General features: G+C 43.8%; 1 protein-coding gene across 1 annotated transcript; it reads left to right on the top strand.

Annotated features, from left to right (window-relative positions):
- The first annotated feature begins 4,159 nt into the window (after positions 1 to 4,159).
- Positions 4,160 to 14,077, top strand: PSMB2 (proteasome 20S subunit beta 2). The gene is made up of 6 exons (XM_066564810.1): positions 4,160 to 4,295; positions 6,364 to 6,486; positions 7,058 to 7,128; positions 11,161 to 11,323; positions 12,958 to 13,007; positions 13,844 to 14,077. The coding sequence occupies exons 1-6, from the start codon at positions 4,205 to 4,207 to the stop codon at positions 13,949 to 13,951; spliced, it is 606 nt and encodes a 201-aa protein (XP_066420907.1). The 5' UTR covers positions 4,160 to 4,204; the 3' UTR covers positions 13,952 to 14,077.
- The last annotated feature ends 7,628 nt before the right edge of the window (positions 14,078 to 21,705 follow it).

Raw genomic sequence — 21,705 nt, 5'->3', positions numbered from 1 at the left:
GGGGTGCTGGGAGGGCAGCTGGTTTGCAGCTGCCCATTAACACCCTGAAAGTGTTTCTAGGACAGGCTGGAAAAGCAGGGTCAGTGCTTGAGAGCTGGGTCCTGCCAGGGAAACTCAGTGCAAATGACACCAGGACACGTGTGTGGTCAGCAGGGACCCTGATGCCATCCAGATCACTGGGACTAGGGAAGACAGAGCCTTTGTGCAATGGGAAGAGGTTAATGAGCTGTGGGCCGGTTTCTCACCTCTGCTCACCTTGGCTCAGGTCCAATTTTCAGCCCTAGATTAAGTGAGGTTGGTGATCTACAGGCACAACACAGTGACTGACAGCTCATCTGTGGCTGCACTGCTGAGTTCACACGTCCAGCTGGGGCTGGGGAGGCACTGAAGGGCCAGGCTTTGCCCTTCCTCCAGCATGAAAAAGCTCTGGAGCAGCCAGAGTTGGTGTTCTGACAGGAGAGGACCTGCACATCCCTAGCATGGGGACACTGCTGGGTGACAGACTGGGCCAAATGACAGCTGGCAATGCAGCTCAAGTGAGAAATGGGACATACAGGTTGCAAATGGGCTTTTAACAGCACGGGAAAGAAGGCACGAAATGTTTTGAAAGAAGAAACAGCTAGCAGGGAAGTGTGACTATCCCACAGATCCCACACTGTTGGAGGAGCTGCCAGTGACTGATGTGCCACATCTGGGCACTATCATGTGAGGGGAAGTACGAACATGTGAGTACACATGACCATCTCCTGATGTGATTTACAAGCAGAGGAGAAAGAGATTACTTACAAGACAACGAGAATTAACACTGAAGAAATGCAAGTCTTGTCTCTTTTGGCCCAAACTCCCTGAGTTGCCTGCACAGTGGTTCCTATTTTCCATCAAACCCATCCAGAGCTCTGCTGAAGAGAAAGTTTCATCCGCATGTGCGTGAGCATGTGTACGCGCGTGTTCTAAGTGTTTTGCATTATGTGAGCTCTGACCTTCAGAGGGGAACAGAAGGAATATTTTCCCCCCTGAGGCTAGAGTTGTCAGTGAAATGTCTGTCTTCCTTAATAATTTCAATCCGGGTGACAGGGGACAGGGCATTTTGCTCTGAACGAACGTACTGTAAAAACTGTCAGATAGAATTTGTCTCAAGAAGCAACATTTCCATCCATTCGGGGTCATAATTACAGGCATCTTATGACCTGTGGAGCAGCACATTTTTCTCAACTGAAAAAAAGGAGTCCTAAAATAGGTGGTTTGGCCTTCTGCAGAGCTTTGGATTGAACCTAAATGGAATCTAACAAACAACGGTGATCTGCAGCAGAATGCTTTCTTCGTGTTTGCTGGCTGCTATTTAAATCCAGAACAAACTGTGCACTGAAGTGACGTAGCAGAAAAGAGGGAATAGAAATTGCCATTCACTGGGCTGGAGTAATGGCCTATTTCTCCTATATCCTGTCTCCTAACTGCCTGCCTCTCAAAATTTCCTCCACACTGACACTAGCCAGCGTCTTGTTAATGAACTGAATAAGTAACTAAATGGGTGATTAACCAAATGAGCATGACGATAATTTGATTGCGCTTTTCCACACTTTTAAAGCACAGGAAATAGTAAGAAAAGAAATAATTCAGTGACCAGCAGGAATTCAAAGAGTACAGAGCTAGAGGAACTAGGGGAAGCTTTGACTAGATGTGGCTGTCAATAAATCCCCCACAGCACTGCAGAAATCTCTGGCTAAATATTTAGATTTCTTGATTTGTGCCTCCACACAGGAGAAAAAACCTATTCATTGGTTTGAAGCAGCTTTTACTTTTATGGTTTGATTTTATAATTAGCACCAATCATGAAATTGATCATCCTGCTGTTACGTGCAGTTATGAGTCACAACTTAAGGCTGGACATCATTTTGGGGTTACCAGCCTGGGTTTGTGTAGCAGAGCCTGCAGTGCCTGCTGCTTTCCCACCTCACTGAGGTCTGAGTGACAAATCAGACTGGGAGAGGGAACCCAAAGGTACCACAGTGGGGAGATGGTCTGCACTGCTGGGGAGAGAAAAAAGTGAAAACTGAGAAATAACACCCTGTCCTCAGCCATCCCAGCTGCCCACAGTGGCTAATCCTCTTCCCCACCCCAAGCAGACAGTGGTGACCATGACAGAAGCACAGGGAAGGAACATCCAACCGAGGAGCAGGGCCCCAGCTGGACTCTGGAATGCTCTCATCCTCAAATCAATCCTGCCAGAGATACAAACGTTAATCAGCTGTTGGCAGGGCAGGTTACAATCCATTTTCACCTGCACAGTCTGATGGATGCCCTGTTCTTGCCATCACAGGTGGAGGGAAAACACTCTGCAGTGAGCCTGGGAGCAGAGCAGCTCTGGCAGAGAGGGATGCCTGTAGGGTTCACAGAGCCAGGCACTGACATTCCCTGACATGTTTGCCAAGAATGGGGACCCTTGGAAGGAGTTTTTCTGGTGGTGGGCAAGGAGGACAGTGTCTGCACACTGATGTTAGCCTGGGAAATGTCTGAAGGGAAAATGGGGCACCCCAAGGTCAGAACAATCCCTCTGCAATGCTGCTGTGCCCCTGAAAGCAAGCACTGAAGGGAGATGCCAACAGCCTGCTCTGCATGCCAGGAGAGCCAGGCTCGGGATTTAAATCCCACTGACAAACACCTCCATCCAGGTAGTGTCTAACACGGTCAAAATAAACATGTGAAAGAGATTCTGTAGCTTTGCTCATTAAAAATTCAGCAAAAGCTGCTCTCCAGGCATTGTGGTGGGAAGGACAGAGCCAGACTTGGCATCAGGATTGCCACGGGCCGGGCATGGGATGAACAAGGCAAGGCTTGTCCAAGCCACCCATCCCTGAGGGGAATCTGTTGAAAGACACCACGTTTAGGCCTATAGAGAGTCAGTTCTGGGAGCTCTGTGGAGCCCAGACAGGAGATTAGGAGCAAAGCCCCGTGTAAGCCTTGCAGGGTTCATGTTGGGGCTGGTGATCTGAACCACACGGTCCAGCAGCTGCAGAGAAACTCAGTGAATCAAGACATTTCTATTCCCATCCACTCTGTTACCCTGCCCTGTGATCTCCTAAATCACTTCTCCTCTCTGCACCTTCATTTCCTGCACCTGAAACAGCAAGAACACACAGATTCTTTTCTTCTCTGGCAAGCAGGAGCTCCTGCAGGAAACTTCATCCAGGCATTCCAGTAACTGTAACATCATCTTCACTAACATCACATTGAGAGACAACAAAGGACAAAAGCTGGTGCAAGCACTGCTCAAACAATCCCTGGAATGATAAATCCCTCCTATCCCACCATCCTGGGTCACACCACAGCCCCACAGTGGTCATAGGAGCAGAAAGCTGAGCCAGATCCCTCAGCACAGCGTTTTCCAGCCCAAGGCAGTAGCAATGCACCCAGGATGGCTCAGCATAGCCCTTCTGGAAGGAGAGCAGGATATTGGGATCACCAGACTGGGAGGCAGAGGTAGGCCTGGGATTCTCCCTTTGGCTGTGAGGAACCAACCTCAATGGTTTTGGGGGCTTTTGGACACTGTTCATCCCCCTTTGCAGGCACTGCTGGGCTGCACGTCGGATCCTGAGGCAGTTCTTCATGGCAAGAGAGACACTGAGAGGCTGGAGGGATGGAATTTGACCTCCTCAGATTCGAGGCCACCCTGTCCTTTTTATTTCAAAGGGATGGAACCCAATCCTCTCAGATTTGAGGCCACCCTGTCCTTTTCCACCTTTAACCACTCCGTTATTCCAAAGGGATGGAACTTGACCCCCTCAGATTCGAGGTGACCCCGTCCTTCTCCACCTTTAACCACCCCATGATTCCAAAGCGATGGAACTCAACCCCCTCAAATTCAAAGCCACCCCGTCCTTTTCCACCTTTAACCACCCTGCAATTCCAAAGGGATGGAACTCTTTCCCCTCAGATTCGAGGCCACCCCGTCCTTTTCCACCTTTAACCACCCTGCAATTCCAAAGGGATGGAACTCTTTCCCCTCAGATTCGAGGCCACCCCATCCTTTTCCACCTTTAACCACCCTGCAATTCCAAACCGATGGAACTCCTTCCCCCCCACCTCCCCAGTCCCCTCAGGGCTCCCGGCCCCGCGCGGGCGGGCGGCTCTCGCGAGCGGTGACGCCATCGGCGCGCGCGGGCGCGCAGGCGCGGCGGGGCGGGCCGGGCCGCGCTGTGTCACGGCCATGGAGTACCTCATCGGCATCCAGGGCCCCGACTACGTCCTGGTGGCCGCGGACACCGTGGCGGCCACCAGCATCATCCAGATGAAGCACGGTGAGACCCTGGAAGGCGCCGGAGCCCCGTGCTGAGCCCTGGCCCGGCAGGGCCCCGCGGTGTGCGCGGTTGGGTGCGGCGGGCCCGGCGCTCGGGCTGAGGGGAGGCTGTTCCCGGGGAGGTTTCTGGGTTTGAGCGGTGCCGGGCCCTTCAGGGAGGTGTAGTGGCTGTAGGAAGTGCCGGTTTGAGCTCTGCCGGGCCCTTCAGGGAGGTGTAGTGGCTGTAGGAAGTGCCCGGCGGCCTCTGGAGCACGGAGCCAAAGTTGGGCTTAAATCGCCGCTTGCTCCGGGTAAAGTCCCCAGTCGTGGCCGAGTGTGACCGCTCTGTGTAGGGTTGTCAGCCTAATTTACCTGTTCAGGTGAGCGTTGGCTTGTGATCCCAAACCTCGCTCTGCACAGCAGTGTAAAAGGGTTAAAAAACCGCACAGGGATAGAGGTTGTTAGAGGTTGTGAAAGCTGGTGGTACATACAAAATAAAAATTTTATCACTTTAAATAATGTTTCTGAGTTAATATTGGTTCCAAATAGGTTTGTTCACAAGCTGTAAGAAATACGAACTTCGAACATAAGATTTAGTTGCTTTTGTTGGGAGGGGGAGAACCCATACATTTCAGATCTATATTTAGACTATTTATTTGTAAATCAATTTCGGCCTGGAGAAGTTTCTAGGTGACCTAATTGCCCCTTCCATTACCTGAAGGGAGCCTTCAGGAAAGATGGAGAGAGACAATTTACGAGGGCCTGGAATGACAGGACAGAAGGAATGGCTTCCCACTGCCAGAGGGCAGGGATGGGTGGGATATTGGGAAGGAATTGTTCCCTGTGAGGGTGGGGAGGCCCTGGCACAGGGTGCCCAGAGCAGCTGTGGCTGCCCCTGGATCCCTGACAGTGCCCAAGGCCAGGCTGGACAGGGCTTGGAGCAGCCTGGGACAGTGGAAGATGTCCCTGCCATGGCAGGGGATGGGCTTTGAGCTCCTTTCCAACCCAAACCAGTCTGGGATTGCAGGGCTGGGCAGTGGCAGTGGCTTTCCCTGAGCTCCAGAGAGCAGCTCCAGTGCTGTGATGACTTCTGACATAATTTTAGAGGATTGTGACACTCGGTGCCTGCCTTGCAGCAGGGATTGTTCAGCACCATTTAGTGAGCTGGAGGGGAAGCTCAGAGGTGGAGGCTTGGTGTTTGTGCAAGCCCTCAGTGGAGAAAAGGGATTTTCCCTTCAATCCAACAGCTCCTCAGTGTCTGTCTGAGATATCCAAGTGCCAGATACCTGCTCTAGTGAGAGGAGAATCTGTGTGAGCACAGGATTGTCTTCAGCACTGTCATTGCAACAACCTGGATCCCCTCAACACAAACTTAAAACTGTTTTAAACTGCACTTACATTAAAAAATATGGATTACTGTTCCTTAATTTCCTGCTTATAGGTCAGCTTCATTATGATTTATAATCATTACTTTAATTTTCATTCTCTTTGGTAGTTTGGTTTGGTTTTTTCCTCAAAAAAATGACAAGCAAAAGAAATGTTTCTGGAAAAGCTTCATTCATGTAAACTTCTGGTTTTTGGGACTGCTGGATATAAGTAAAAGGGCATCATTTGACATGGAATTCGTTTCTGGATTTCCTAAGATTGCTTTTGCTCAATGTGTTGATATTTCAGCTTTATATTGAATTATTTGCTTCTGTTGCAGAATATTTGAATAAAGTTGAATAGTCACTGAGCAAAATTCTTACTCCTGATCCCGGGAAGCAAAACCTTATGCTTTGAACACAATATTCTGTGTGAAGCTTTATTATTTCCTACCTTGCTTCTAAGGTGGGAAATACGATCTGTTTCTGGAATGCCTCCTTCCTGAAGGGCTCTGTTTCACTTTAACAACTCTTGTGTTCTGTGTCACCAGCTGTGAGACACCAAATGTCAGTCTGTGCTCAGAAAGGCTTTTTACTGGTGCTCCAGGTCATGATGCAGTTATCCAAATCTCTTTCTTCTGTAAAGTCCTGATGTGTCAGGATATTAGCAAAATAATTTTTTCTTCCTCATGACCATGGCACTCAACGTTATTTTTCTCTGCCTAGACCATGACAAAATGTTTAAGATGAGTGAAAAGATCTTACTGCTGTGTGTGGGGGAGCCTGGAGACACGGTGCAGTTTGCAGAATACATCCAGAAAAATGTTCAGCTCTACAAAATGAGAAATGGTGAGTGAAGCAGGACAGGCCCTGGGGGTTGGGAGCAGAGCTAAGGGTGGTTCCCAGGTGAATGTTGGTGGAAAGTGCTGTTCTCAATCCTTCTGTAAAGGTTCCTGCATTTTTAGTGCCCAGCAAAGGTGATAATTCAGGCAGGATGCAGAAATAGAGTCTGGATTGTATAAACAGTATAAATTAAATAGTTTATCCAAATCCTAGCAAATTTCTTTGCAATATAAATGACACAAATATTTTACTGACAGACTTATTATTCTCTTAATACGTCCATTGCATGCTAACTGTCACCAGTTCTTTTGTTATACTGGACAAAAAAGTCAAGCTCCTTGTCCTTAATACTTTAATTTTTTGAAGCCATATATTTCTATGGTCCATACAGATATGAAATACCCAGAGTCTGAGAACCCTCTTTATGCTTGTAGCTTTCAGAATAAACCAGAATTAAACAAAAGGCACTACATTTTGTCACTAAAGAACACTTTGTTATTTCAAAAAAGGCATGGGAAGGTGAAACATGAATGATTTGGGCTGTTACCAAATAAATATTTGTCACATTTCTCCTCAGGTTATGAATTGTCTCCCACTGCAGCTGCAAACTTCACCCGGCGAAACCTCGCGGACTATCTCCGGAGTCGGGTGAGTAAAGCTGAGAGATCTTGGCACAGGTTCCAGGCAGCATTTCCATCCTCAAATAATGGAGTCTGAAAAAGGTGGGAGCTGCTGTCTTTGATGATGAATTTGGAACTGGCTGCTCAGGGGTTTAGTGGAGTCAAGGAACAACTGGATGTTGTATCCAGTGCTCTGGTCTGGGTGACAAGGGGTTGATGGGTCAGGCTGGACTCGATGATCTTGGAGATCTTCTCCAACATCACTGATTCTGAGATTCTATGAGTTCACGTTGCTAAAAGAATGTCTTAGTAAAATAGAACTTGATTTGCTTATTTTAAAAACTTATCACATCACTTATCAATAACTGATACAGCCATAGACTTAAAATTCCAGCCTTGGGCCCAGTAAACACTTTGTCACACACTGCAGACGTGAAGTGAATTAAACTTCTTGAACATCGAGATAAGGTTGTGGGTTTTCATGCAAATGCTCCAAATCCGTTTAATCTTCTTGGAAAATGATTTCATAGAGCAAAGCTGTTTGATGTATTTAGGAAAACAAGTGCCTTTTGTAAACAGCAGCATGAGGCTTTTTGGTAAATACCACATTCAAGTTGGGGTTGTGTTTTCAAGTTACTGAACTGCAATTAGTGATGTTTCCCAGGGTGATTTTCAAAGTATGAAAAGCTGCTGTGAGGGGGCAAACAAACCTTTAATGATCTAAGGTTAGGAAGCATTTCATTGAGAAGAATGTAATGTGCTACATGAAAGAAAACAGGAAGAAAGAGGATGTTGAGAATGAAGTTGTTCAGCTCTGTCAAGGATAGAGTGTGGGTTAAACTGTGTTGCTGTTCTAACAGTGCACTGCTCAGGCCTGAAGTCAGGTTTTACAGTAGCAAATAAAGGCCAGTATTAACCTCAGAGCTGTATTGTTGAGAACTACACATGTTGAGTGAGAGTTCTTCCAGAACTCATGCACAGGAACAGCCAGAGATTATTTTTCTGATTTCTGACACGGATAGGTAGCTGCAGGTAGAAGTTTTTCCTTGTGGGTCCCTTCCAACTCAGGATATTCTGTGATTCCACACTGCTCTTCTGGTTTAAATGGCTTAATCCAGCTGCATGGCTGGCAGGTGATGGTTGGCAGTGATGCTGTTTGCTTTAGCTTGTGTTGAGGTGTGATTTGGAAGGTCTGTGTGTGTTCTGTGCATTCCTGTGCAGTTCTCAAGGCTGATGTGAAGCAGTGATGCTGTTGGGGCCTGGCCTTGGTGCTGATGGCTCATCTCAGGGCCATGACCTGCACAGATAAGTCTGAGTGTCCTGTCCCTTTCAGCAGAGGCAGCTATTTCTTACATATGATTTAAAGTACCTTTAACAGGCTTTTAGGTAAACCTGCCCATCAGGAGGCAGCACTGATGTGGCACCTTTGTCTTGCTCTGTGCCACGTCCCTTGGGGGCTGCTCCTCCCTGTGGCTCCACTCCTTGCTGAGCTCACGCCTGTCTTCCAGCTCACCTTCTCCAGAAGGCAGCAGCGTGGGGAGGACACTGGCAGAGGCAGATGTGTTTATTTACCAGAGACAAAAGCGCTGCTCTGGTGCAGATGGCAGCGCCCCAGGGCGCGCGGCGCTCTCTGACACTGCTGTCACACTACACTGATCTCCACATTGCAGGCAGAAGCTTTTTTCTCTAACTTAGCACTTCATGGTTTGTTTGTGGCATTTAGAATTTTACAAAACAAGCCTTGCCATCAGAGTTGGTTTTTTTTCCTGTGAATTTTGTTACATTTTCATCATAATGTACCAGAAGGATTAACACTGGTGCTTGAAACTGCATAAGGGATTCCTGGAGGCTACTAATGTAATCATGTGGATCATGAAAATAAAAATTAAAAGGTAAAACATGCCAGTGCCTCCTGTTAGGAGTAGGAAAATAATAGTTGAGAAGTAAAAAGTTTGGTGGAGAAAAGTTTGGTGCAAAAGTGTTTGGTACATTGATCTCACTGCTGAGGTTGTGTGTGTGGGGGGGGAAGTAGGAAAAAAAGCTCCCTGCCCTCCAAAGGTGATGAAGTTCAGTCTCTGATTGTGATGCTGTTTAATTATAGGTGACAGGGTCTGGCTGGATTCCAAAGGCAGCTCTCAGCTCCCTCTCCCCATGTCCACACTTGGCAGGAGGCTTTCCCTGCTCCCACCTTTCCCCCCTCGCTGTGACTTTGCCTTCCGCCAGATGTCACAGGGCTGTGTCACCACGAGCTGGGCTTGGGCTGTTTGGCACAATTGTGCTCTTCAGCTGTAAATTCTGAACAATTTCACACATCTCCTAATTGCTGTCGTTATTTTAAATCAAACAGCACCAAGTGCAAAACTACTTGAGATGAGAAATGGTGCTTCTGTAGGAAGGGAAGTTTGGGGTAAAAATAATGTCCTGGAGTGTTAGTCATCACTCATTTGATGGCCTTTTAACTACACCAGCCTTGTCAAGAGTTGAGAATTGTTGGCATGGACCGAGTTGGAGAAGTCAAGGAAGGAATGGACAAAAGGATTGGGATGTACAAGAAATTCCAGTCCCAGCCTTGAGGTGTTACACTGCAAATTTCATTTATAATCATGGAAGTAGTAAATAGATTATGTATATTTGCTAATGTTTAAATCCTGCCTTTCTAGAGTAATAAGGCATGGGGGATAATTATTTACATTTGAGTTTTAAGAAGTCTCAGAGACCATTAGCAGGAGAACTTAAAACTGAAAATCAGTTTACAGATGGGTTTAAGTCTGTATAACACCATTTATTTATGGTTGAGTATCTCGCATATGCCAATGTTGGTAATTCCAAGTCACACAATAATTTGAGTGATCTTGTGTCATGGCTCTTAAATATCAACTTGTGTGATGTTTCAGAATAAATAAATGATGAAATACAGCCTAATTAAACCAATACAGCTGCATGGTAACTTCTTTCCAAATATTCTTGGATGCTTTGAAGATTAAATCACACAATTTAAAGTGATGTTTTATATATAACTGTAGCCTGCTTTATTCTTTCATACTGACTGAAAGTAAAAATATAGTGGCATGGGATTTTTTTTTTGTGTGTGTGGAAATTTACTGTATTGAGTATCAAAATGAACTTTTCCTATGATGCAGTTAATGTTTTGGCTTTAGGGTGAAATTTTGTTTGCTCTTTTAATCTGGTAGTTGCATCATAATTTTTTTTTCTTGTTTTGTTGCTTTGTTGATCCAGGTTTTCCAGCAGTTTGGAGATATCCTGTTAGGACAATTAATTTAATAAGAAACATTGTGTAGATATGGAAATACTGGAAGTATATAAAAGCTGCTTTTAAAAATACATACAATGCCCAAATTTTTTCTGATCCTGTGTTTAAACATAATACAGTGCACGTGTGTTTCATGGTTTTACAAAGTACAGATCTTGGAAGGAGATGTAGGAGAAGAGATGTCTGATTTATTCATGATGGTGGAACTCTAAACCCAGAACGTGGAGTAAACTGCCAAATATTAAAGATTAAACTTGGTACATGCCATAAAAACCAAATTGCCAGTGCACAGGACACTGTGTGTAACTGCACTGTGTGAGAGCTTTCACACGTGCTGAGACGGGCTCTGCTCACTGCGAGGGGGAGTGGGAGGAGAGCACAGGGCAGGTTAAATGAACAAAGACTTCTTACAAACTGCAAAATGTTCACCTTGTGCTCACGTGTCAGCAGTAAAAATCCACAATTTTTATGTTGAGATGAAAGAATCTGGTGTGGAAACTTCATTCAAGTTTTTTAAAGTTTGAGTGTGTTGTGAAAGCTGTAAAAACCCCTCAAACACACTGGTTTTCAAGAGAATAAGAGTTCTATGTTTTTATTTGCTTGTGCAGTCCATGTTACTAGAAGACCTGATCACTTTTAGCTTGAGAATGTGCTGCAGACAGGATTGATGTAGCATTTTATGATGAGGAATTGGCTAATCAGCTCTGCTGCTGTTCCCTGGTGCACAGAGAGTCAGGATTCAGAGATGTGCTGTGAGTGCTCTAACAAAAACATCGTTTCTCTTGGCAGACCCCTTACCATGTGAACCTTCTCCTGGCTGGCTATGATGACCACGAGGGCCCTGCCCTGTACTACATGGATTACCTGGCAGCTCTGGCCAAGGCTCCTTTTGCAGCACATGGATATGGAGCATTCCTTACCCTCAGCATCCTTGACCGCTATTACAAGCCAGGTGAGTGGAGCCACTGGACAGGAAAATTCTCCTGCTTCAATTCAGGCCTTGAATTTATTAACCAGTGAGACTGACATTTGCTGAATCAGGTGGCATTGCTGTGGTGCAACAGATTGGAACTTGACTTTTTCTTAGATAAATGGAGCTCGAAAGGTTGCCTTTGGTTTTGCTAGCATGGTAACAGAAAACTAGTCAACTCCTTAATTTTTTTTCCTGTTTGCAGCATAACAGACTGGGATTAAAGGACATTTCAGTTATTCTAAAATATGATTAGACTTTCCTGGATAATTGGCAGCTGGTAGTCTGCTTTTAATAAATAAGTTTGACAGCTCTATCTTCTTGCTTGTCTGTTGGCTCTGACATGTACATTTTCCCAGAGTATCAATATTCAGAGGTCAGTCCCAGATGCTGTTGCTCCATATCTTGGATTGGCTTCATGTGTGATAAATTAAAAACATTCAAATGAAAAGATATTCCTAGCAAGATCATCTCCAGCACTCTGAAGTGGTGGTGATGAATCACAGAGTATGGAATGGTTTGGGCTGGAAGGAACCTTAAAGCTCATCTCATTTCACCTCCTGCCATGGGCAATGACACCTTCCACTGTCCCAGGCTGCTCCAAGCCCTGTCCAGCCTGGCCATGGACACTGAGAAGTGATGGGGCAGCCACAGCTTCTGTGGGCAACAGAGAGGTTTTAGACTGATTCACAGTTCTGTGCACTTGGCAGCTGCTCATCATAACTCTTGCACATGTTTGTACCTGTCTAAACTTTTAGTTTTAGCATCATAATCCAGTGCCAAGATACATGGCCCCATCCCCACTGTGCAGATATGGAAATGTGCAATACACAGAATATTGTTAATCTGACATCTTTGGCTTTAGCTACAAACTATTTGACTCCTGTGTGCAAAGCTGAGTTTAAGTTATTATCTCTGCTCTGAGATTAGAAATCCTTTCATCTACCTCCTTCAAAAAATGTAGCTATAAACTGATCATTTTCATTTAACTTGCCTGAGCAGTGGATGTAGGTCTGGAACAAAGCCTAGAAAGAAGTTTTAGACCCACCAACCCTGTTTGTTTTCTAGTCATGTCCCTCAACAATCTATTGTTCCATTTTCACCATTCCTTGTGGAACAGAGGAAAATAATGAACTTCATTGTCATGGCTTGTCACCCCTATAGAGTGCTGGATTTTATCCTGAAGTGTGAGAATAGCAGGAGCATCCCACACGTGCCTTGTCCTTTATTGAGCTCATACCCAGCAGGAACATCCACTAAACCCATCTCCACCTCCTGCCCCGGACTCGCAGCCGGCTGGGGCAGCTGGAGCTGATTTAGAGCTGCAATAAACTGCAGGAGAGGGAGGTGGCTGTGCTTCTCTGAGCCAGGCCCTGGCCATGGGAGGCAGAATTCCGTCATGCTTCCCATTCCCTGTAACAAATCGATTCTCAATGGCTTGTTGGGGCGTGAGCACTGTGGTGCAGGGCGTCCTCAGGACATCTGGAAAGTGTTTTCTGTGAGCTGGGAAGGAGAGGTTTTGGTGCTCAGCTGAAAAGTTGTTTAAATTTAATAAAAGTTTCTGTGGAGAGAGATGGCCTCTAATGAAATCAATCTGTGGATGTTTTCCCTTTCAGATATCACACGTGAGGAAGCTGTGGAGCTCTTAAAGAAATGTCTAGAGGAGGTGAGTTGCCGAACTCAGGCCCTGATGCTCCTGAGAAAGGAATGTTTGTTTGCATTCATTCGCTGATACTTTCCTGTTCCTCTTGTCGCATTTCTTGCTGCCTTTGCCAGAAGGGTAATAAAGGCACTGGCCAGATGTGGAACAGCTACTGAGGAAAAGGATTTACAGGCACTTGCATTGCCTTTGCACGGTTCACGTCCTCCAGAACGTAAACTTGAGCTTTTTGCGTGCTTAGCATAATATTGATCCAGACTTTTTCCTCTTATGTTTCTTCTGAATGTACTGCAGCATGCTTGTCACTTGTGTTACACTTAAGAACTCTTAGAAGCATATACTAATTCTTTTCCAACTTGTGAAGTGATACCTGAGGTAAAGCCTTGACCTTAAAGTTCATGACCAGTTTTAGTGTCAACATTAGACTCCAGATATTTCAGACACCAAGGCTTTTATTGTAGGAAAATAGTCTTTATCCTTGTCTTTAGGAGATTGATTTGAATGTAGATTTGAATCAAGAAGAAGTGCTCCAAAGAGATCCTGTTTGAAGTATCTTTGTGATATGTACACTTTGTGTCCAAAATTTTAGCCCACTCTAGTTTTCCTGTTTAAATGTCTTTCTTGTTAAGAGGCCTGGCTATTTTACATCTCTACCCAGGGTTTGTCTAATGGCACCATCTTACAACAAACTCCCACTAATTCACTCCTGAGCAGTGAAAAAACCCACTCTAGTTCCTAGTATTTCAGGTCACTAGAACCAGGGTGGAAATTGAAAATATACTCTTCTCTTTTATTTAAGCTTTGAGTGAATCTCATTTCTTCTTTTTGCCTTTGCTGAACAGCTCCAGAAACGCTTCATCCTCAACCTGACCTCCTTCAACGCCCGGTTCATTGACAAGGAGGGCATCCACGAAGTGGACAATATACCCCTTGCCAAAGTGGAGTCCTAACCCCAAGATCTTTCTTCAGCAATCTTCTTATTTTGTTCTCTTGTTTTGTTTTTTTCTATTCATTTGAAGTACACGAGTAATGTACTGCAGTGGGAGCTCAAATAAAGCCTGACATTTATATAGCCAGTTTTATCTTTTTATTCCACTGATCCTTCCTGAGAGGATTTGAGTAAATTGTTCCACAGTAAAAGGGAAACTTGATTTACAGTTCATGGGGGCACATTCAGGTTATTTATCTTTCCTCTTCTGAGATTTTACTGCTCTCCAAATTTCTTTGTGGGAAAACTGTGTTTTCTAGATGACATTGTGCTGTCATCCCTCTCATCACTAAAGCTCATCAAACCCCAGGCAAGTGGTCCATGCCAAACATGCAGCATCTACATTATTTTTTCAAAGATGTTACCACTCTTTATTGTATAAAATACTAATCAAGTTTTCAAAGACCTAATTTACTTTTGATAGAGTTTTTTTTTTTCACTTGAATTAGATTGATACAAAGGTTTCCAAGTAGAATGGATTTTGAAATGCACTTTTAACTCACCTGGCAATGGTTCTGTTACTGGGAAAGAGCATTCTGCTGGCACAGTGGGTTCATAACTACATTAAATAGAATTTAAGTAGTATTTTAAATAGAAACTAATATATCAGTTGTGTGATGTTTCTTAATTGATGTGTCTGTACATTTAGAAGTACATGAAAGCAGTTCAGTGAGAAATTAAACTGCAGCACTCCTCATAAATCTTTGAATTACTCTCAGCTAGCTAGAGCTTTGTTTCCTTGAGAATAATCCCTGATGATCCTTCTAGGCTCAAGATGCTGCTTCCCTATAAAACCCCCATTCATGGAACAGCCTCAGATCATTATCATGTGGCTGATACTTGTGGTCTGCCCAGAAGTGATTTTTCTGAGAACAGTTTTTGGTGTGACTCCTTCCCTACTTGAATTGGCATTAAAATTGCTCTGGGTGCTTATTTTTATGTTTGAATAAGCTCATAAAAAGAATCTTGGGAGTAGGGTAGATGTGCAGACTGATAGCTGTGTGTTGTGGCACAACACCCAAGTTCTCAGGTGGAGAAGGTGAGTGACAGACTTAACTGTTAATTTGTCTAAGCTTTTTGGTCTTACCTCAGTGGTCTGTTTGAGAAGCTTCGTTTCTTCCCCAAAAAAAGTTGTCAGTCTCAAAGTATTCCTGTCTTCTGGAATGGATGAGAACTGGATGAGCCTGAGACTTGCTTAATGACACAGAAGAAATTTGCAGCTCCAGTGCCTTTACTCACCCTGTCTCTTACTTAAATCTAATTCTTCCCTAGAGTCCCATCAGGCTTTGTTGTTTAATTCTTCCCAGAATGAGTTTAATTACAGCTGGTTTTGCTGTAATGGCTGCAATGGCTTTTATTTAAGGCCAATGGCACAGAACTCTAAAACATTTTGCTAAAACTCACTTTATCTCTTGAAAACCTTTAAACTTTCACACTCAGCAGTCCCCAGCCTGATGATTTCCTCTTGGCAGGTCACATTTAACACGAGCAGAGTCGGAGCGTTGTCGTTCCGCCACTGAAATCTCACCCCTTCGCGTTGCATTAATGTACTTGCTTAGCTTAATGCAGCATCTCTAATTTATTTTCCCACTGATGTTGAATGTTTTTGCAGGTTTCTTGTCTCATTTCAAACTCATCACTGCAGAGGGGCTGAGCTGCTGTGATATTTTTGTCACTGCATATCAAAGCAGCGATGCCTCTTCATTGGAGGGATTCATTGTTCAGACACCAAACTGTGGTGTGGAGCTTTTGGATGATGTGAGCCTGGCAGAGAATCTGCCTGGAGTTTTTATTGGCACCTATTTGCATGCAGGTGATTAATAAACATAAAACAATTATTCTCTGGTTGGAGCCAGGTTGCAGTGGAACATATGTTTTGCCCAAGGGCAGGGCCCAGGATCTGAATCCCCCACGGAAAGGAAGATCCAAGGGGTTGCATCTGAAGCCAATGGAGCAGCAACCTTGAGGAATGAATAAATACAGCCCTTGATTCCAAACCAGGAACAAAAGAACTGGCCCATGATGAGATTGGACTGTAGCCTCTAACAAAGGAGATTTTTTTTGAGGACTTTCCAAGAATTCATACTTTTTATGGAAAAGTGTGATACTTTGCTATATAATTTACTTTTTAAAATGTGCTGATACTCAAATTCAGAAGCCAGTTTTCATTTTTGATTGTATTACATGGAATCTGCTTGAAAAACCAATATTTAAGTTAATGAAAGAGTAGAAAACTTACCTGCTTCACATTTAGCCCTAAAGCTTCTGAAAACCATATTTTGCCTGGAATCCAGGAATACCTTTTCAAAAGAATTCACCTCTCCATTTGTATTTGTCATGACAGACCTCTTTCATAAGAAATCTCTGAAATAATTGAGCACTGCAAGAAAATACTGCTTTGTACTAATTTTTGTGGTTCATATTATGAGAAATGAATGTAGTAGTCAAGGTACCTTGTTCCTGGGGCACTGTGGCCACGGTGAGCTGCTCTGCCTTGCCTTGCCTGCTAATTCTGACCATATGTTTTACTCTCAAAGCCTCAGGGCCCAAAGAGTTAACAAGGCCCTTTTTCTCGTGTTAGGTTTCCTGTTTAAGGATGGTCTTTTCCTGGGGAGCAGATCATCACCAGCTCATCTCTCCAGAGCTTGGAGTGAGCTCCAAGATCAGTTTACAGATTCTCTGTGCCTTAGGCCACATTGGGTTGGGAGTGCTTTGCTGGAAGAGGAATGTGAGCGTAGGTGCAGCGCTCACGGGGCTTTTTCTTGGTGTTAATTACACCTCTCCATGGAAGAAAATCTGTGTTTTGGGATAGACCTCCCTGTGACCAGAAGCATTGGCCCAGAGGAGCCATCAGAGCTCAGCTGCCTTGTGGAATTGGTCTCACAGAAATTTGTAATGGTGCCAAGCCAGTTCTGCTGCCTAAAAGTGACTCTAGCACTCAAAAGTCCTCCCTGAGTGAAGTGACAGCCAAGCAGGGACATCAATCAAAAGCTGAAATGCCTGGAAGGTGAAACTGTCTCCCATGCTGCTGTATTCACTTTTGTGGGGAGCTGCTGGTGAGGGGGAGCCCCCCAGGCTGATTCACCTTCCTTTCCCCAGGATTTCTTCAAGAAATCCACGGCCCTGTTCTGTTAAACCAAGAGATGCTCCAGCCCTGGGCAGGTGAACGGCCTCAGGCAGGGACTGGGTATCAGTGCAAACCTGAGTGTCCTCAGCAGAAATTCATGAGACTGCCTAATAATAATAATAATAATAATAATAATAATAATAATAACTAGAAATAAAGTGTGTGTGATCAATCCTACAGCCTATTCTCAGCAGTCCCTAAGTTAGGGGACTGATAATAATAATAATAATAATAATAATAATAATAATAATAATAATAATAATAATAATAATAATAATAATAATGAAGTGTCTGTGATCAATCCTACAGCCTATTCTCAGCAGTCCCTAAGTCCATCTTCTGTTCATGGTGATCAGTCACTGGCAGAAGCTTTGTCACCAAATGGAGCTGTCACTTCCCAGAGTCAGGATGTGGGAGCAGAGGGGAGAGATCAGGCTGAGCTCTCCCAAGGATGTGTTTGCCTTTGCTCTTGTCTCTAGTTTTGACAGTAGGCTCCTCCAAGAGGCATTAGCCCGTGCCAGGGCTGACATTAGGGATTATGCTCATAGGATTTGGTTGAGTCCATTTTCCCATCTGAAGCAGGGACAAATATTCCTTTTGTATTAAATAACTTGACATTTAAGGAATAAAAAACCTCTGCTTGCTACCTGTGAAGGACTATATTTATATATTTAAGGAAGGAAAATTTTATATTTAATTATATATTATTATATAATTAAATTATATTATATAATTAAATATATTATATAATTAAATTATGTATTAAATTATATATTTAATAAGGAAAAATTCATTTATCCTACTTGTAAAAAGTTTATCCTTCAAGCCATTTTTAATTCTTTCAGGGTTTAACCTTACATAGAGTTTCCATGTGTTGTTATCAGTCATCAACAGTAATCTAATGCAGGAAATTTTCACTGATCAAGCTAAACAGACATCAGTTGTTTTAACAGATTAAAAAAAAAAAGCAAGCAAAATGTAAATGGTGGAATTAAAATATACAACTTGTCTATTTTCCATGCCCTTGACTATGTTGGTTTAGATCTGACTGGCTGAGGACTATGTTAAGAAATAAGTTAGTTGTCTTGAAAATGTAAAGTGACAGTTTAAGTGTTTTGTTTCTGTACTAATGTGCAATTAGGTCGTTATCCAATAAGCTGATTCATGTAGTTTAACTGGAGACAGCTGTGGAAGGCAGAGAAAACCCTTGGCTGTTGGGGCATGAGGAGAGGGTGTCTAAAAGGATCTGTTTCAGAACTGCCAGGATGGTATTTTCCCCTGTGTAATACAGTAAAATTAGCAAGATTTATGAAAAATTAAATTCTGCTGATCAGATCTATAGAGAGAAAATCAAAATGAATGCCAGCAAGTGAGGAATAATTTTTGATCTATAAATCAACTCTAAGACAGCCCTACAAGGTGGGGCCAAGCTAATCACCGAATCCTCTGAAGTGATTTCTTGGTTGGGTGTGTTTTATTTGGTTAAATTACCTTTTCCTTAGTAGAGGTTTCCTTGATGTTGTTAAATATTTCTCGTGTTTATGCGCAAACATAAAAAATTGTGGATCTCCTCGAGTTAATTTCCATCAGACAAAGGAAACTCTGGGGGTTTTTGTGTCAGTATTTTGGGGATTATTGACAATATCCTGCTGCTGTACCACCAAAACACCCGTGGGCCTCAGTGGTGCTTGGTCTCCTCCTGCCAAAAGTTGCACTGGGAATGTGGCTGATGCCATTCCTGCTCCCAGAGATTTTGGGTTGTAGGGAACACCTGTGTGTCTCCCCAGCTCTGGATTCAGCAGAGGGCAGTGATCTTGCACGCTGCTGCCTTCTCCCAAACTGGTTTTTCCTCTTCCTGCCTGGCAGATCAGCTGGTGGTCACAGAACCCATGGAGAGGGGACCAGAGCCTTGTCCAGCAGTGGCAGGTGGGATGTACAGGGTTGTTTCCTCCTTTAAGACACTTATTTTATTTTTCAACAATTTTATTTTTCCCAAGTGTTGGGCAGTTGTACCATGAAACAGGAAATTATCCATATTTTCACAAAGGAAGATAGCCAGTGACTCACCAAAAACCCAAAAAGAACAGCTGGAACCCATCCTGTCCTAGTTAATCCAAGCACTGACAAGCAGGGATGTGAAGTTAAGGTAAATATTCAGGGTTTTTAGGTTATTACAATTCTCCCTGGCAGAGCTGCTCTGGACATTCGCTGCTGTGTGCTCACAGTGAGGATGCTCACAGGATTTTATCAGCAGCTGTGCCAGGGAGGGAATAGCTCCTCCACCACATGGGACTGTTTTCAAAGGACTTTCTGTGATCCCACAGCAAAATTTGCTGAAGAAAAAAAAAAATCAGGAAAAGTCTGCAAAGGCTGGTTTGGAATGTGGGCTATCACAAGCCATTCATTTGCTCCCTCCCAACAAGCCTGCAGTGTGCTCAGGCTGTGGCTCAAGGGTGGCTTTATGGGCCTGGCCGGAGCAGAAAATGCATTTGTCTGTGTAATTAAAATGTCCCCAGTTGGATTATATGGGAATCAGAAACTTTCAAGTACATAGCCAGACTCTGACATGGGAATTAGGAAAACATTTCCAAAGCTGTCAGCTCATTTGGTGGTTTTCCTTTTTTTTTGGACAGCAGTTCCTTGTATCTTTGAAACTTTTCTTACTGGGCAAGGCTGAGTTTGGGATATGAAAGGATTTCCAGGGTTTACTTATTCCTTATTTTCTCTGATTTAAAATGATACAGCTCAAACCTGGTTTTCTTCTTCTTTTTAAACTCACATAGTTCTTAGCGAGCACCTTAAAGAAGAAAATCATTAAAACAGGGGTTTAATTTAATTTGTCTTGCAATGTTCACTCCATACACATGAGGAATCTGCCCAGAGCATCACTCTGGGGGCTTTGCTTGGGCACATCTGATATTCCAAGATTTTTGTGTTGGTTTTTGCCTCAGGATTGATGGCCTGTGCTGTGATGAACCAGGGGAAGGCTGCTTGTGTGAGCTCCCTGTTCACATAAGCCAGGAAAGGATTTGAGGTTGACCCCTCCTGATGTGTTTAGGAGCTGTGAAGCCACAGAGTTACAGTTTTGGTTTTAGTTTCCATGTTGGCTCCAAAATTTACAGGGTACTAAAGCAAAAGGTTCTTTATGTTCAAAAGCTGTGAAAAAGCTTATTAACACATGGAATTAATAGAAAACATTTTTGCCCCAAGCTGAGCTGAACAGAGCTGTTTTTCCTCACAGGATTTGCTGGATTACTCCTTGGCTCAGCAGGTTCAAAGGCATTGACAACTTTTTTTAGGAATACTTTAAAACAACAATGTTCCTTACTTTTTTTAGCCTTCTATTTAAGTTTTCTGCTTTACCAAGTAAGACCTTTGTATTCTCCAAAGAATATTTTGAAAGGTGCTCCATAGGGTTTTCCCATCTCTTGGGCCTTCCTCGCTTTCCTGAGGAGAGCTGAATGCTTCAGTTTGCCTGAAACCTTCCCTTTTCCCCATCCTGGGGTGGGCTGTGGATGCCCTGTGCCTGTTTTGGCTCTGGAGAACTTTGGAGAAGTTTTCTTTGGAGAAGTTTTGCGCCAAACCCCATCTTCCTCACAAAGAGAACCTGGACAGGGCCAAGCCAGGGCTGTCTGTGCTACAGGACTGGTCTCATCTCTCATGGTGATTACTGTGTGCTCCTGGAGGATCCCTGTGATGACCAAATTAGCAGGAAACTCCAAAAGCCATAATCTGTAATATATAATATATAATGTGCTGCTGCCATATGACAGGGCTGGGAGAGGAAATGAAACGAAAATGGGTCAGGAGTGGGAGGCCTGGGCTGAAATAATTCCCTGTGGTGCCAGGGTCCATTTAAGAGGCAAAACAGCAGCACATTACCAAGAGGGTGTAGGAAAGGTTGTTTTTATGGTCCAAACTGAGCAAACTGGCCTTTCCACCAGCCTCCTCCTCCTCAGCAGTGCCTGCATCCTGTGTCCTGCCTCCCTGCTGGAAAGCTTTTGCAGGGAGTGGAGTAGAACAGAGATACTTAAAGGTGACAGGCTTTTATCATTAGAAATGTCATTATAAACATACAGATTATATCTTTGAAACAGACTGTTGAAATGAATTTTGGGGTGGTTTTTTTTGTTTGTTTGGTTGGTTTTTTTTTTTGTAATTATGGTGCAATTATAAGTTGATTTATCTGTGTTTGAATCCCAACCATTTCCTAAACTCCCCAGGTCCCTTCAGCTCTTTATGTCACATCTGTTTCCAGTAAGGTGCAGGTAACTGTTTCCTTTGTAAACTTATCTGCTGAAATAGAAATTTACAGGGAGGGTGTTTCAGCACGGGGTCTTATACAATGAGGATTTGATTTTTGATGGCAGAACAAGGTACTGTGGGAACATAAATGTAACACTCCTGAAACAGAGGCAGATATTTGGATTGGATAAAATGTTTTCATAGGAAATGCTCCTTTTTTTTTTAAGTATTTGCTGCATGCTGAGGAAAAAAATATCTCAGGAAAAGCAACATCCCTGGAAGATCCAATCTGCACAGGAATCTGGTCAGAGTTCCACGTGGCTGGCAATGAGGTCTTCAACACA

The sequence above is a fragment of the Molothrus aeneus genome, chromosome 23, assembly GCF_037042795.1.
Source record: "Molothrus aeneus isolate 106 chromosome 23, BPBGC_Maene_1.0, whole genome shotgun sequence".
NCBI lineage: Eukaryota > Metazoa > Chordata > Aves > Passeriformes > Icteridae > Molothrus > Molothrus aeneus.
Note: the sequence above shows the minus strand (reverse complement) of the source record. Positions and strands in the feature narration are given on the sequence as shown.

Excerpts from the sequence above, each read along its gene's own strand:
- PSMB2 (XM_066564810.1), top strand. The coding sequence starts at position 4,205 with ATGGAGTACCTCATCGGCATCCAGGGCCCCGACTACGTCCTGGTGGCC. Across the intron at positions 7,129-11,160 it reads CGGACTATCTCCGGAGTCGG|ACCCCTTACCATGTGAACCT; the intron begins GTGAGTAAAGCT and ends TTCTCTTGGCAG. Across the intron at positions 11,324-12,957 it reads TGACCGCTATTACAAGCCAG|ATATCACACGTGAGGAAGCT; the intron begins GTGAGTGGAGCC and ends TTTCCCTTTCAG.